General features: G+C 61.7%; 1 protein-coding gene across 1 annotated transcript in view; it reads right to left on the minus strand.

The window, feature by feature from the left end:
• Nucleotides 1–217: 217 nt before the first annotated feature.
• EXD3 (exonuclease 3'-5' domain containing 3) overlaps nt 218–12,725 on the minus strand; it is a 298,010-nt gene continuing 285,502 nt past the window's right edge. Inside the window, 3 exon segments of the mRNA XM_050907868.1 lie at nt 218–420; nt 423–525; nt 9,963–10,064. Coding sequence (XP_050763825.1) covers nt 218–420; nt 423–525; nt 9,963–10,064 — 408 coding nt within the window.

The raw sequence follows: 12,725 nt of genomic DNA on the forward strand, positions 1-12,725 counted from the left end.
GGCCACCTCTGATTTAATGATCTCATGGAGGCCATGTATTTTTGGGCTGTCATGAACCAGCAGTGCAAATGTGACAGTCCCCTCCACGGTGGACCCCGAAACAAGAGTCCCCCTTCCAGCCTCACATTGCAATCCCATGGCCCAAAACCTGCTGAGGCTCACCTGGGAGCGTGTCCCCCACAGTCCCCGTCCTGCTGTGAGGCCCCCGCGTCCCCCCTCAGCTCAGCTCATAGATGCTCTGCTCGTCCCCAGCGGCGACAAGAACATCCTGAAACTGGGAGACGACGCGTCCAAAATGGGACCCTTCCCAAAACACCTTCCCGCAGCGGGTGCAGCAGTAGAAGTCGGTGACCTCGGCTTTGTCCAGCACCCCGGGGGGGATGGCGGCGACCTGCAGGACCGTGCCCCCCGCAGCGCCACGGACGCCCCGTGCTGCTCCGGCCCCTCCAGCCACTCACTGTGTGGGGTGTAACTGGGCTGGGCTGCGTCACAGGCTGGCATGGCGGCATCGCAACTCTGGCTGGGCTTCTCCTCGCTCCTCACCAGGCCTGCCTGTGGGGAGAGGAGACAGCAGATAAACCATCAGGCACTGGTGTGATGAGTGGGGTCTGTGCTCAGCCACGTGAATGACCCTCGTGAGGGGCCTGTCATCCCTGCAGGGAGTCCGGGCTCTGCCCTGCATCCCAGGGAGGAGCATCCCATGAATTTGGGAGAAGGTGGCCACCAGCATCCACCAATTCCCTGCCCTGAGCATGGCACCCGTGCAGCCTCCTGCTCCCCAGCAGCCGCCTGGCACCTCCTGCAGCTCCTCTGCCGTGTCCTGCTGCTGCCCGGGCAGCAGCGGGGTCTGCCATGGTCTTGGGAGCTATTCCAGTCTGGATAACTGCACCAGTGCTGCTGCTTGTACGGGGTGCAATGGTTTTGCCTCCTTGTCACAGGTTGGGCAAGCCTGCTCTCCGAGATGGGCTGTGCCCCCCGCCGGGCTGCATTACAGGGCAAGCAAACAGCAAGGGAAGCCCTTACTGCTGCTTTAATTAAAAAAATCACCATTAATAGCTGTCTGCACTGCTCATGACACCCACCACTCTGCTGGCCTGCCTGAGGACACCGGGCGTTGGGGTACGCGTGACACCCACCTCCCCTCACATAACCCGGGCAGGGGGCACCGTGGGGTGCAACGTGTGGCCGCGTGCCCTGAGCTGTCCCGGTACGCCCTGAGCCCTGGCCCCCCAGGCAGGCAGATCGCTGCCATCGCAAACGAAGTGCCACAAACCCCACGGCATTTTTGGCAGCTCGGTGCAGGCTCTCACTGCCGGCGGCCGGGGCACGGCAGGTCGCTGGATCCGGGCGGCGGAAGCCGAGGGCTGAGCTGCCTCCCATCCATCAGGATGCCTGGCAGGCAGGGACGCCGGCTGCAGGTATTGCTGCGGGATGACTCATTTTTGGCAGGGGGGGGACTTGTCCTGGCCAGGCATCAATTAAGACAACAAAAGGCATCCTGCATCGCTCCAGCGGCACCTCTGGGGCGTCCAGCCTGTTCCCTTTCGAGGATCAGAGGGAGCCTGGTCGGGAGCCAGCTGTGACAGAGAGGGACACCAGCATTCCCGGCTGGCTCTTCCCTGTATCCCAGTGCCGTCAGGAGCTGGGACACGCTGGCGATTATTGTCGGGGAAAGCAAAGCAGAGGACATCCCTGGAACGGCCGCCCCGTCCCGGCAGAGCCACCCCACGGCTGCCTGGCAGGGCCTGGACTCATGGCTGCACAAGCAGAAAGAGCCACAGCCCAGGAGAGGTGCGGGAGGCTCAGCTCACACCAGCCCCTGGTTCAGGGGGGCTCCCCAGAGTCCCCCAAGACCTTCCACACCTCCCCAGAGGAGATGACCAGCCCAAGCTGGTGGGGCATGTTCACCCCCCCTTCCCAGCAGACAAACAGCCACGCTCAGGGTCAAGGCTGTCACTGGAGATGTTCTCAGGGTGGTTTTGCAGACCAGCCCCGGGGCCACCACGCAGCCCAGGAGTGGCACAGGTTTGGAGGCCGCTGCCACAACACGAGGGGAAGCAGCTCCAAGCCCAGTCCCAGCCACCGGCCAAGAGCTGGGCTCACCATCGCTGTGCCCTGGGCAAGTGCCCCCCAGCCCCGGTCGCGGTTGTGCCTTTCCTTCATCCTCTGTGTCTGCTTGGGACACCAACATCCATTCTCGGAGAAAAAACAGTGACCTCAATTTCCCATTTTCTCCAATTTTTGGCATGTGGTGAAGCACCCAGGCTGCTCTCAGGAGATCCCTGAGCCAGCCGGCGCGGGGATATGGAGGAAGAGCCCCGTTCCGGGGGTTTCTCTGGGACAGAGCCTGTCAGCGGGTGGCAGATCCCCGTGGCAGGAGGCAGGGGCTCTGCCCTCGCCCCATTCCTGCCTCCCTCTGCCCTGTGCTACGCGATGGCACGGGGTGGCCTCAGCCTGGGCATGCAGGGACCGGCTCGCTGAGGAGACCAAGCTGCGGGATGTGCCTCCAAGCACACCATCCACGGACTCCCTGCAAAACCCTGGGCCATCACTTGTTTTCCTTCAGTTTATAACACACAGACACAGATCTGCCTTTCTTCCCCTTTTCTATTCATTGTGCCTGCTCTTGAGCATCAGACCTCTGCATCTCCAGGACCCTGACGGGAGGGACCTCCACCTTAGCTGGGACTTTTAGATCCAACCGTAATCGAAACGACACTGCCAGCAGCCAGCACCTATGCTGCGTGAACACCTTTCCCCGCCACAGAGCCCCCCAGAAAACTCCTCGGCCCGACCTTGCAGCACCCCAGCCCTGCCAGCGCCAGGGCACGGACACTCGATGCTCCTGCAGGAATCCTGGACAATTTGCTCTCCCTTCCAACATGCTCCATCAGCTGCCATGCTGCTGGTGGGCAAAGCCAACTGCAGACCCCCTCCTTCTCTGCAGGGGCGGGTGTGAAACCTCCAGCTCCCCCAAACACTCCAATCCCACCCCCCCCAGGCTCACGAGAAAAAGGCAGGCAGGGAGGAAAAGTTCATCCCTTAAAATCCCGGGGAGAGAAAGGCCGTGGTGGTCACCCAGTAGTTTTGCCTTTCGCTTGCACCAGCCCCCTCCTAATTGGGGCTCTTCAAAGGTTTGAAAATGCTACATCACTTCAAAGTGACCATATTTGAATGGGAGCTTGTAAAACCCCTTCTCCTCCTCCCACCAAATTCTTTCCAGGGCTTTTGAAGATGCCTGCGCTCCCCTCACCGCCGCGGCGAAAGGGCTACCGGGCGCCAGGCACAAGGTGCCAGCTGGGCATGCAGTGAAAACCGTGCTGGGAAAGGGTCAGATCCCCCAGAAAAAAAAGGATCTTCCTGGGGAAAAGGGGGGATTTTTTGAAGAAGGGGTTTTTTTCTCCCCCTTGAGATGGGCAGAGCCCTCCCCGGCAGAGCCGCTGCTCCCACGGGGCCGCAGCCCGGCTTGCCCAGATGCTGCACACTGCGGAGTTACGCCGGAGACAGAGCAAAAGGCATGTGTGGGGTGTGTGGGGCCAAGGGGAGCCGAGCGCGACCTTCCAGCGTGCCAGGAGTTTTTCAGATCTATATGTTTTCCAGAGCTCTGCAATGGTTCGCACCAAAGGCTGGATTCCCACCGCATCTCTGCGGAGGAGAAATGAAAGCGATGCCTTACCAAATCAATTTGAAACACCTCTTGGGAACTAATAATCCCATTATAAAACATCTTGAAAATAAAAAGCCCTTTTGCCTCTCGCTCACCTCTCCCCCTCTTGCCCGGGTCACCCGGAGGATGACAGAGCCCGACGGGGGCTGAGCCCTGCAGCCCCCCAGCACCCCAGGGTTGAGCACCCACACGTGTTAGGGCCACAGAGCTCCTCGGGCAGCAAGGATCGTCCCCGTCCCCTGGCGCTGTCCCTGACCCGGCAGCCCTGCTCAGCACAGAGCCGTCTCCTCCTGCTCTCCCCACGAGCTGCGGCTGTACCCTGCCCTCGACACGCGCTGCCCACTCACATCTCCAGCTCCTGCCCACCCCTGCTCACCCGTGGGAATTAATACCACACGGGAACAGCACAAACCGCTGCTGTTCCCACCCACGGACACGTCTCACCTCCCAGCGAGTGCTGCCATGTCCAGGGGAAAAGGGATACTGCAGGACCCCAATTCTGCTTATTTCTACGTCAGGTTCCTCCCTGGGCTGAGCAAGGCCACCCTCAGTGGGGGGATCCCACCTCTGCAGCCCAAGAGATGCACTTGTCACCTCTGCAGCAGCCCCGCTTTGTGCCCAAGCCACTGCCACGCGCCCCGGAGTTGGGCTGGCCCCCCGCTCCATGAGGTGGGGTGCAGCAGGAGCCCCGCCAGCCGGGCACGGATCCCCTTCCTTCAGCCCCCAGCCACTGGCACCGAGACGGCGGTGAAGACCCACGCCAAAGCCACATCTCACGCCCTGGGGCGCTGCATGGTTCCTGGTGCCTGAAAACCAACTGTACCTTCACCCCGGGGGACACAGAGCCGGGGGTGTGGGTGCCCCAAGGGCACGGCAGCATCCAGGGACCCCGTGGTCACAGGCGATCACTTGGGTGACAGTCCCACGTGAGCCCTGGATGGGAACTATTGCAACAGGGGGGCTCTGGTGGGCGAAGTGACTTGTCCCAAAAACCCCAGGGAAGGCAGGGATGGGACAGGAGCTGCAGCTCTGCGTGCCCCACTGCAAGGTCCTGCTCATGGGTGGGGGGGCTGAGCCCAGCGGGAGGGACATGGGACAGGGCACGGGCTGCCTGCAGCGGGATGTGCACCCTCCCCTGCCCACAGAGAGGCCCTTAGCGGTGCGGGGGTCATATTGAAAGGCCACCATGATGGTGACACCAGTGACCTGTAGTCCTTACAACCTGTTCTGTCGGCTGCAATGCAGGAGTCCTGGGTCAGCATTACTGGGACCCCCCACTGCGGGACCTGGGGCACAGCAGGGCCTGGGAAGCTGGGACAGAGCAGGATCAGGGCAAACCTCCTTTGAACCTGTGCCCATTCCCCTTTCCCAGACCACACAGCCCTGATTTGCCTGGAAACAACCCATCCCCACGCGCGTGAGCCCTGGCCACCCTTGGGATTTCAGTGTCGGGGCACTATCGGGTAACCCAAACTCCCCCGGGGGAGCCGGGTACTTCTGCACGAAATCCTGCCCCCCAGGCCCCATTTCTAGCCCAGGTCCCTCTGTGTCACCCCGGCTAAGACCAAGGCCTTGGGGCAAGGAGCCGGGTGCTTGTCCCGGCTGGCTCAGGCGGGGACCTGGCGCTCGCCCCACGGCTCCGCAGCGGGAACCGCAGCCTCCTGCCGCCTCCCGAGAGGCGCTCGGGTCTGGCAGCGCTTGTGCAAGCCGAGAGCCCTTCTCCCAGCCCGGCAGCCGCACCCAGCTGTCATCGCAACCACACACACGGGAGACTCATCTGTAATTAGGCAATTAAGGCTGAGGTGTTTTGGAGAAAGCGCACATCGTAAAGGCTTTGCACAAGGCTGAAAGCAGACCTGGGAGCATTCTTGGAGTACAAAGGTGCATGGGAAACCTTGCCGCGGTGAGAGATTGAACCCGATAAGAGGAGTTATGAGCCTGAGAAACGCACTCGATTGCAGGGCACTGAAGATGCCTGGTTATCTTTTCCTCCTCGATAAGGCAGATAAGCAAAGGACAAAAGACCCGGGATTGTGCAACCTGGGCTGCAGCAGCCCGGCCACGATCTTAAGACGTTCCCAGGGCGGAGGAGGGAGGATGAGCTCAAGGCAAGAGGCACCTTCAGTTGCTATCATCTCCCCGTGCCGCTGTGGGAGAAAACCCTGCCGGCTCCCGCGCCCAGCGCTGGGCAGGAGCACCAAACGGTCCCTTAGCTCCTTCCCGGGGAGCGTTCGGCACAACACCGCTGTCAGCGGGTACACGCAGAGCTCTGCAAACCCACAGCCATGAAAATGCCACCGGCTTCCTAGTCTGGCAGTGGTTTTTCATATGAGCAAACAAAATTCTTCTGAAAAGGGGGAGCTGGCAGAGCACGACCCAGCCGAGCCCGGCGGGTGTTTCTGGCCGGTCTCACCACCGCAGCCCCTGGTCCCAGCCCTGCGCTGCAGCTCCTCGGTCCCCATCCCCGCCCTGCTCGGGGACAGACGTGAGCATGCTCCTGTTACCCTGCTGCGCCCCAGAGGGAAGAGAGCCTAAATGCATGGGGTTGCCTGGTCTGAGGGTGACGGGGGCTGGGGAGCCCCTGGCTCCATGGGTGCAGCCCCTCGGGGACCCGTCCCCTTCCTTGCAGAAACGTGCAGAGCAGCCTGAGACATCCAGGGTGCCTTGGCCTCTCCTGCACGCCGGGTCTGGTGCCGAAGCAGTGAGGATGCATGGGCTGCTCCATGGGTGCGAGAGCCCTCCTGGGACAGCGCAGGGATCGCCCGCCCCTCCCACGCGGCAGTAAGATGGGTGCGATGCTCACGGCAAAGCCAAAGGCTGTAGATCAGGGAAGCATGGCAGGAAAAAACTGCATCCAGCCTCAAGGCTTTGGACATGCAGTGGCCTCTTCCTGCTGAGCATCAGAGACCCTGGCTAAGGGAAACGGGTCCCACCAGCCCATGCCCTCAGCCGTTCTGGTGCGGCAGCCGTAGAGGAGGGACCCAGCACCGTACTGGTGTCACCCCAGCTCGGAGCTGCTGCACAGCCTTCCCCGCACTGCGGTCTTGCAGCTCTTCCTCCCGCCTGCCTGCGCGCTGCCTCTGCCGGCTTTCACCCAGGCTCGCCGTGGAGCTGAGGGCCAGGAAGGGAAAGAAACCCTGAGTCACTGCTCGGGCCGGTGGGGCAAGGTGGGTGCCCCAGCCGGGCTGCTCGGAGCCAGCCCCACGCCATCCTGCCACCCAGCGCGGGGACGTCCCGGCTGCTCCTCCAGCCACCCACAGAGCTGCCTGGGGCTTATCCTGCACCTGCGGGATGTGACGTTGGAGGAGAAGATGGGTAGTGCAGATCTCGCTGCTCTTGAGTACCAGCTTTGGCTGGTCAGGGAGGATGCTTACGCAGCTCCCCAGGATGCTGCGTTGGGGTCCCTGAGCACCCCTGGCTGCTGTGCCTGCTCCTCCACCTCTCTCCAGCGCAGAGCGGAGGCTCCAGCGTGCCTGGTTAGCAGTGCAGCCCAAAGAAAAGCAGGACCAGTTGTTTTCATGTTTTGCAAAATGTTTCAGATGGCAAGAGGTGATTTTATGATTAAAGAAGCCTTTTCTGTTTGGCGAATCCTAACCGGATCGAATGTGCTCCATCCTCGCCTTTCCCAGGGACCAGATTTCATCTGGCAGAGCATCCCCTGAGCACCGGGGCCCGGTGCCAGCTGGTTTTACCACACTGACTAAGCAAGAAGCTTCCCCCGGCCAGATGAGAGCCTGTGACACATCCCATCCCCCTGGGTCATTTGGGAGCCCACACGCTGCCAACGGCCTCCAGCGAGATCTTGCCTGTGCCACGTGGTGACCCACAGCACTGCTGCCTCTCTCTGCCCCATCCCCTGCCTGCTCCAGGCACCCGCGCTGCTCAGAGCATCCCACTGGGAAAAAGGCATCACGGGGCAAAGCTGTCCGGGCTTGAAACTATTTCCATCAGTTCCATCAAAGCCCTCATGCAGGGAAAATGCGGCTGTGTCAGGGAAAATGTTCCCTAAAACCTGGGAAAGTCCTAGGTCCAAGTTGGAGTGAGCTATTACAGGATGAATAATTTGCCTTTCATCACTTGGAAGCCCTGCCATAAAAATCCAGGAGCCAAACGGAGCAGCACTGGCCTGAGTTTTGCAGCCAAAACGTGAGCAGCTCCAGGCTGTCCGCAGCCGGACCCCAGGACTTGGGAGCACCTGGGCAGCCGTGGGCTTATGTCAAGGGTTGGTTCTGCAGGATCCGTCCCCATCCACAGCTGACGGGTGCCCCAGCATCCGTGGCTCCTGCTGCACCTGCCTGCTCTTCCCTGGAGAGGTGAAGCCCCCCTGGGGGGAGGCTCCCCCCTTGCCTGGAAGCAGGAGGGGGGAAAGGGCATTTTCTTGCCAAGCAGCGGCATCTGGCCACGGTCCTGGTGGTGAATCCATGCCTGGTGGCATGAATGAGACGACATGGCCGGGGCTGGAGCCACGGAGCAGGGGCTGGTCCTGGCATGGGTGAGCAGTTGGGGGCTGTGGGTGCTGAGCTCCCCGTGCCGTGCGCTGGACCGAGGGCAGAGCAGGTCCCTGCCACCAGCCCACTCCAGAAGGAAAACGCAAAGGTGATTCCCTGATTTGGGAACGACTGAGATTTTCCTGATGAACCCACTTCCCTGGCTGCCCAGCCCGTCCCACCGCCACTGCTGTCCTCACCAAGCGATGGCAGGACATCGTCATCACATCCGTTCCCTGTTTCTCTTCCACAAAACTTGACCCAAAGTGGGACATTTTGGGAACAACCTAGTTGAGTTCACGCTGATGCTCACAATCCCAGCAGCCCCCGCCAGAATCTAAACAGAAACGGAAACCCCAGGGTGGCTAGAGCCCCAGGGACCCCCCTTGACAAGTCCCCAGGGGTCTTCACTTTGGGTTGGGTGCCACCTGCCCAGGAATCACAGCTTCTATTTTATGTCTCTTGGAGCAAAACACCAACCCCCGAGGACATTGTGGCATCTTCGGTCCCTGACCGCTCCGTGTCAGAGGATGCTCCCTATCGGAGGATGCTCCCCGACAAGGTCATGCCCGACGTGGCTGGCGCAGGGCTCCCACCTGGCCCAGCAGACAGGGGACCTTCCCCATGAGACCCCCCAGGGACACGGGGGACCCGGCGAGAGGCTGCGTGGCACGATGGGGACCCCGTGGTGTGGCAAACATGGTGTAAAGGGCAGAACAAGGGGGTCCCAAAGAGTCTGCGTGGAGGAGCATCGGTGCCGTGTGAGACCCCCCCCCAGCTCCATCATCCCCATCCCGAAGGGGGAAGGGGAAACCGCTCACACGGCTGAATGCAAACCACAGCATTTCTATTTCCCATACTCTAAAACTGGCTGAACAGGCCCGGCTGGTCGCTGGGTACACACACAGCGAGTGCCCTCACCAGAGAAACTGCTGGGGACGATGCCCCGGCCTTTCGGGAAGTGCAGCGCTCCCAGGCTGCCGGCACCATGGGAAAAGCCGCCCCACCACGTCCCTCATCCCCAGAGCCACACGTGCGGTTCCCAGCAAAGCCACAGCCGGCTGGGAGCATCCGGCAGCCGCTGCTTCGCTCTGCTCTCTCCTGTCAAGCAGATGGGGAAACTGAGGCACAGCAAGCAACACATGCGAGGACTGGCGGCAGAGCCTGGGCTGGGTCGGAGCAGCGAGAGGGGCACGTTTCCATCCTGCTGTGCCTGTGGCGGGTGTCACTCACCACCAAAACGCGGCTCCCTGTGGGGAGGAGCGTGGGGGGGTCAGTGCAGCTCCGGGCAGGGCATGGAGGAGCCTTCCCCCCCCCGCCCCCCGGACCCGCCGGAGCCTCGTCAGGCCGGCGGCACTGACTCACTCCTCCCGCAGCCTGACCTAGTTTAAGAGGCACCGTGCAGGTGAGAAAGGCACCATTAGCAGCGCCAGCCAGGAGGCATTTCGCAGCCCAAGCTGAGTTTTCCATGTCAGGCAGCGATGGCCTTAGGCTGTCACTTGAGCCACTGCTGGCACATCACCAAACCACCCCGGGCTGGGCCATCCCATGCACGACCCAGTGCCTCGCAGGGCAGCACTGGGTGTCTGGGGTAGAGGGCTGGGAGCTGTGCTCAGCGTGCCCAAGCTCAACCAGGCACAAAACGGGCTTGGAAGAGCTCTGTGGGTCTGCACCCAGCGGCAGGCTGGTGGCTGGGTCTCCCCCAGCCCGAGCGGGACGGTCCCGCTCTGCCCAGGGCAGCGAGTCCCAGGCGGGAAACGCAGGGAGGGGGCCGGGGTCGTACATCGCTCCCAGCCATCGGCGCCCACCCGCTCACCTGCGCCGCCGTCCCCCGGCGCCTGCCTGCTGCCCTCCACCAGCTGCCTCATCCTCTCCCTCGAGACCTTCAGGTACTTGTCGCAGTTGCACACCTGGAAGAAGAGAGAGGGGGAGGTTGGTGAGATGGCGGCCACGCTCCCCAGGCATCTCCTGCCTGCCTGGAGCGCACAGCCCTGTGCTGGGCACCCCCGGCAGAGGCTGGGCAGTCCCCAGTCGTACGCATCATGGCAGAGGGAAACTGAGGCAAGGCCTGTCCCACTGAGGCGGGGGTGGCAGAATGGTAGCAGACACAAATTTTGAGGTTCACAAGCCACAAGAACCTCCTCTCCAGAGGCACAATATAGAGTGCTTAGCCACATCTTCATGCCAGGCTGCCGGTACTGCTGCCCACTCCCCCGGCAGACCTCACCTCCCAGCCCTACACAATGCCAGAAAACACCAGAAACTGAGGTTGCCTTAAAACATCGAGCAGACACCCAAAGGTTGGGCTGTGGCTTCAAGATTTGTTCTCTGTTGTCTCATAGACACTATGGATGACGGCCACGGACCCCGAGACACGCTGGGGTCTCAGCTGGCTGTGCTTGGCCCAGCTCTGCCGCAGCACCGCAAGCGCCGAGTCTGATTTTCTAACCCCACCTTTGGTTTGCCAAAACGCACTTGGAGAGGTCTCCAAGCGCCTGCACGCACTGGGTGCCGGCCCTTAGGGAGCCAAACCCCTCAAGGAGCTCCCCAAATCCCACCGCCGAGGAGCACCCGCAGCCGGGTGCCTCGGGCTGAGCCCAGGGTACAGCCAGCGGCCAAACGCACTCACCCAGAAGTGATTGGCACTAAATCTCCCTGGAAGCATCGCAGCCGGCTCCCTGACAGCTTTGCTCTCCTCTCCCCCTCCCTGCTTGGATGGGAGCTGGGTGCTGGGATGTGCTGCAACATCTTTCGTCAGCTATTTGTTTTTAGGGGCCGTTTTCTGCTTGCGGAGCATTTTGAGCACGCTGCACCCAAGGCAAGCAGGGAGAGAGGTGCATAACTTCACCGACCAGAACAAGTTCCCTGCCCGGGGCTTTGCTCCAAAGCCTGTTGAAACCAGAAAGGTTTTTCCACCTCCTGACCGGGCACCAGCGCGGGCCCGCGGCAGCTCTGCCGGTTTGTGGCGTGCTAGCTGGAGCGGCACTGGGTTCATGGCGAGGTGCAGCGATGCCCCTTCTTCCCACACAGCTGCCTGAAGGAGGACAGGGGGAAGATGATTTGTTTGAAAACGAGCTCACCACCATGTCCCAGCTCTGCCCTGCAGCAGGAGGAGGTTATTTCCACCAGCAGCCTCCACAAAACCAGTACACGCTCCCCAGCCTGGGCATGATTTGGCCATAAAAGGATGCCCGGGCTCCGGTCCCCGAAGCTGCGCAGCTCCAGCCCCGTGGAGCAGCAGCACAGAGAGACAGACAGACATGGACAAGGTGCAATCTTGAAAGCACCCAAATGACGTGGAAGCCGCTGCATCACTTTTAAAGGGGAACTTTGCAGCAATCCCCTGATTTGCACAGCAAGCATCAGACAATTCCTACTCCTGCAAACGTGGGTCAGACCCCAGCGCGCTGCTCCGGCTCACCAGCCCGTCTCCTCCTCGCTCGCCCTGGAGGCGAGACACAAGCGCTGATGCTGCAGGGGTCTGAGCGTGCTCTCCCTGCCCTGCGCGGGGCAAAGCACCCTCCTCGCTCTCACGTTCAAACCCAGGGACCCAGGGAAATGAACCTGGGTGAAACCCCAGGGAAGCAGAAAGATCATCTTATTTGAGTGACCTTGAGTTTCTGCGGAGCCAGGTCAGCCACTGGAGTTACCCGATCAGAAAGGAGGTGCTGCTTTGGAGTTCACTGCCAGCCTCACGCAAGGGAGGGTTACACTGCGACCTGCGGAGGCCACCCGATACCATCGGATCTGATCTCCTCAGGCTTCAGCTGTCTGGACTAACAAGGACTGGAGCTCAGTGGCTCCTTTTCACACCTTCGCCTCCCCCTCCCTCAGCTCTGCACCGGCTCAGCTGTGCCTGTGGCAGCAGCCCATCATCAGCTGGGCCAGATCCATCCTGAAAGATGGCTGAGAAGAGGAGCACGGACGCATCCAGGGATGAGCAGGGAGGGAGACAGATGGGCTCCTTCTTTTAGGGCAGCTGTGACCCGCAGCCATGGGACGGACCCTGATGCTGCTGCGCAGCAGAGCCGTACTCCAGCCCTTGCCAGCTCTGATGGTGGAGTCAGGGCTGATGCTGCGGGACGGGACGGTCACTTTGAGGCTCGAGGATGTCCCAGCCTGCACAGCCTGGACCTGGAGCCACGGGTGTCACCACCCCGGCAGGCATCCAAAGCCCTTGTGTGGCTCACAGGGCGCCTGCTGGGATTTGTGGGATTGCAACAGGCAGCTTCCAGAGACACGTGCCAAGTTCTGCCCGGGCTGGCCCCGCTGCCCCGTGACAGTGACAACAGGGGAGGGGGCTGCACACTGGAGAAGGGCGTTGAGCCTGGCAGTGGGAGAGATGTGGGACAGCACCTCCCAGGCACAGCAGCAGCACTGGCTGCACCGGGGTGTCAGAGGCTCCCAGAGAGGTCCCAGACCACCCGGGATGGGTGCAGCAGGGGCTCAAGGGGCAAACAGCACCCTCCTCCCCAGCCCTCCCTGCCAGGCACGGACATGCACCCTGTGTGGGCATGGGCTCATCTCCCCTCCGTCACAAACACCAAATCCACCTTAAGACCCAGCCTTAG

The sequence above is a fragment of the Gymnogyps californianus genome, chromosome 18 (genome assembly GCF_018139145.2).
Source record: "Gymnogyps californianus isolate 813 chromosome 18, ASM1813914v2, whole genome shotgun sequence".
NCBI lineage: Eukaryota > Metazoa > Chordata > Aves > Accipitriformes > Cathartidae > Gymnogyps > Gymnogyps californianus.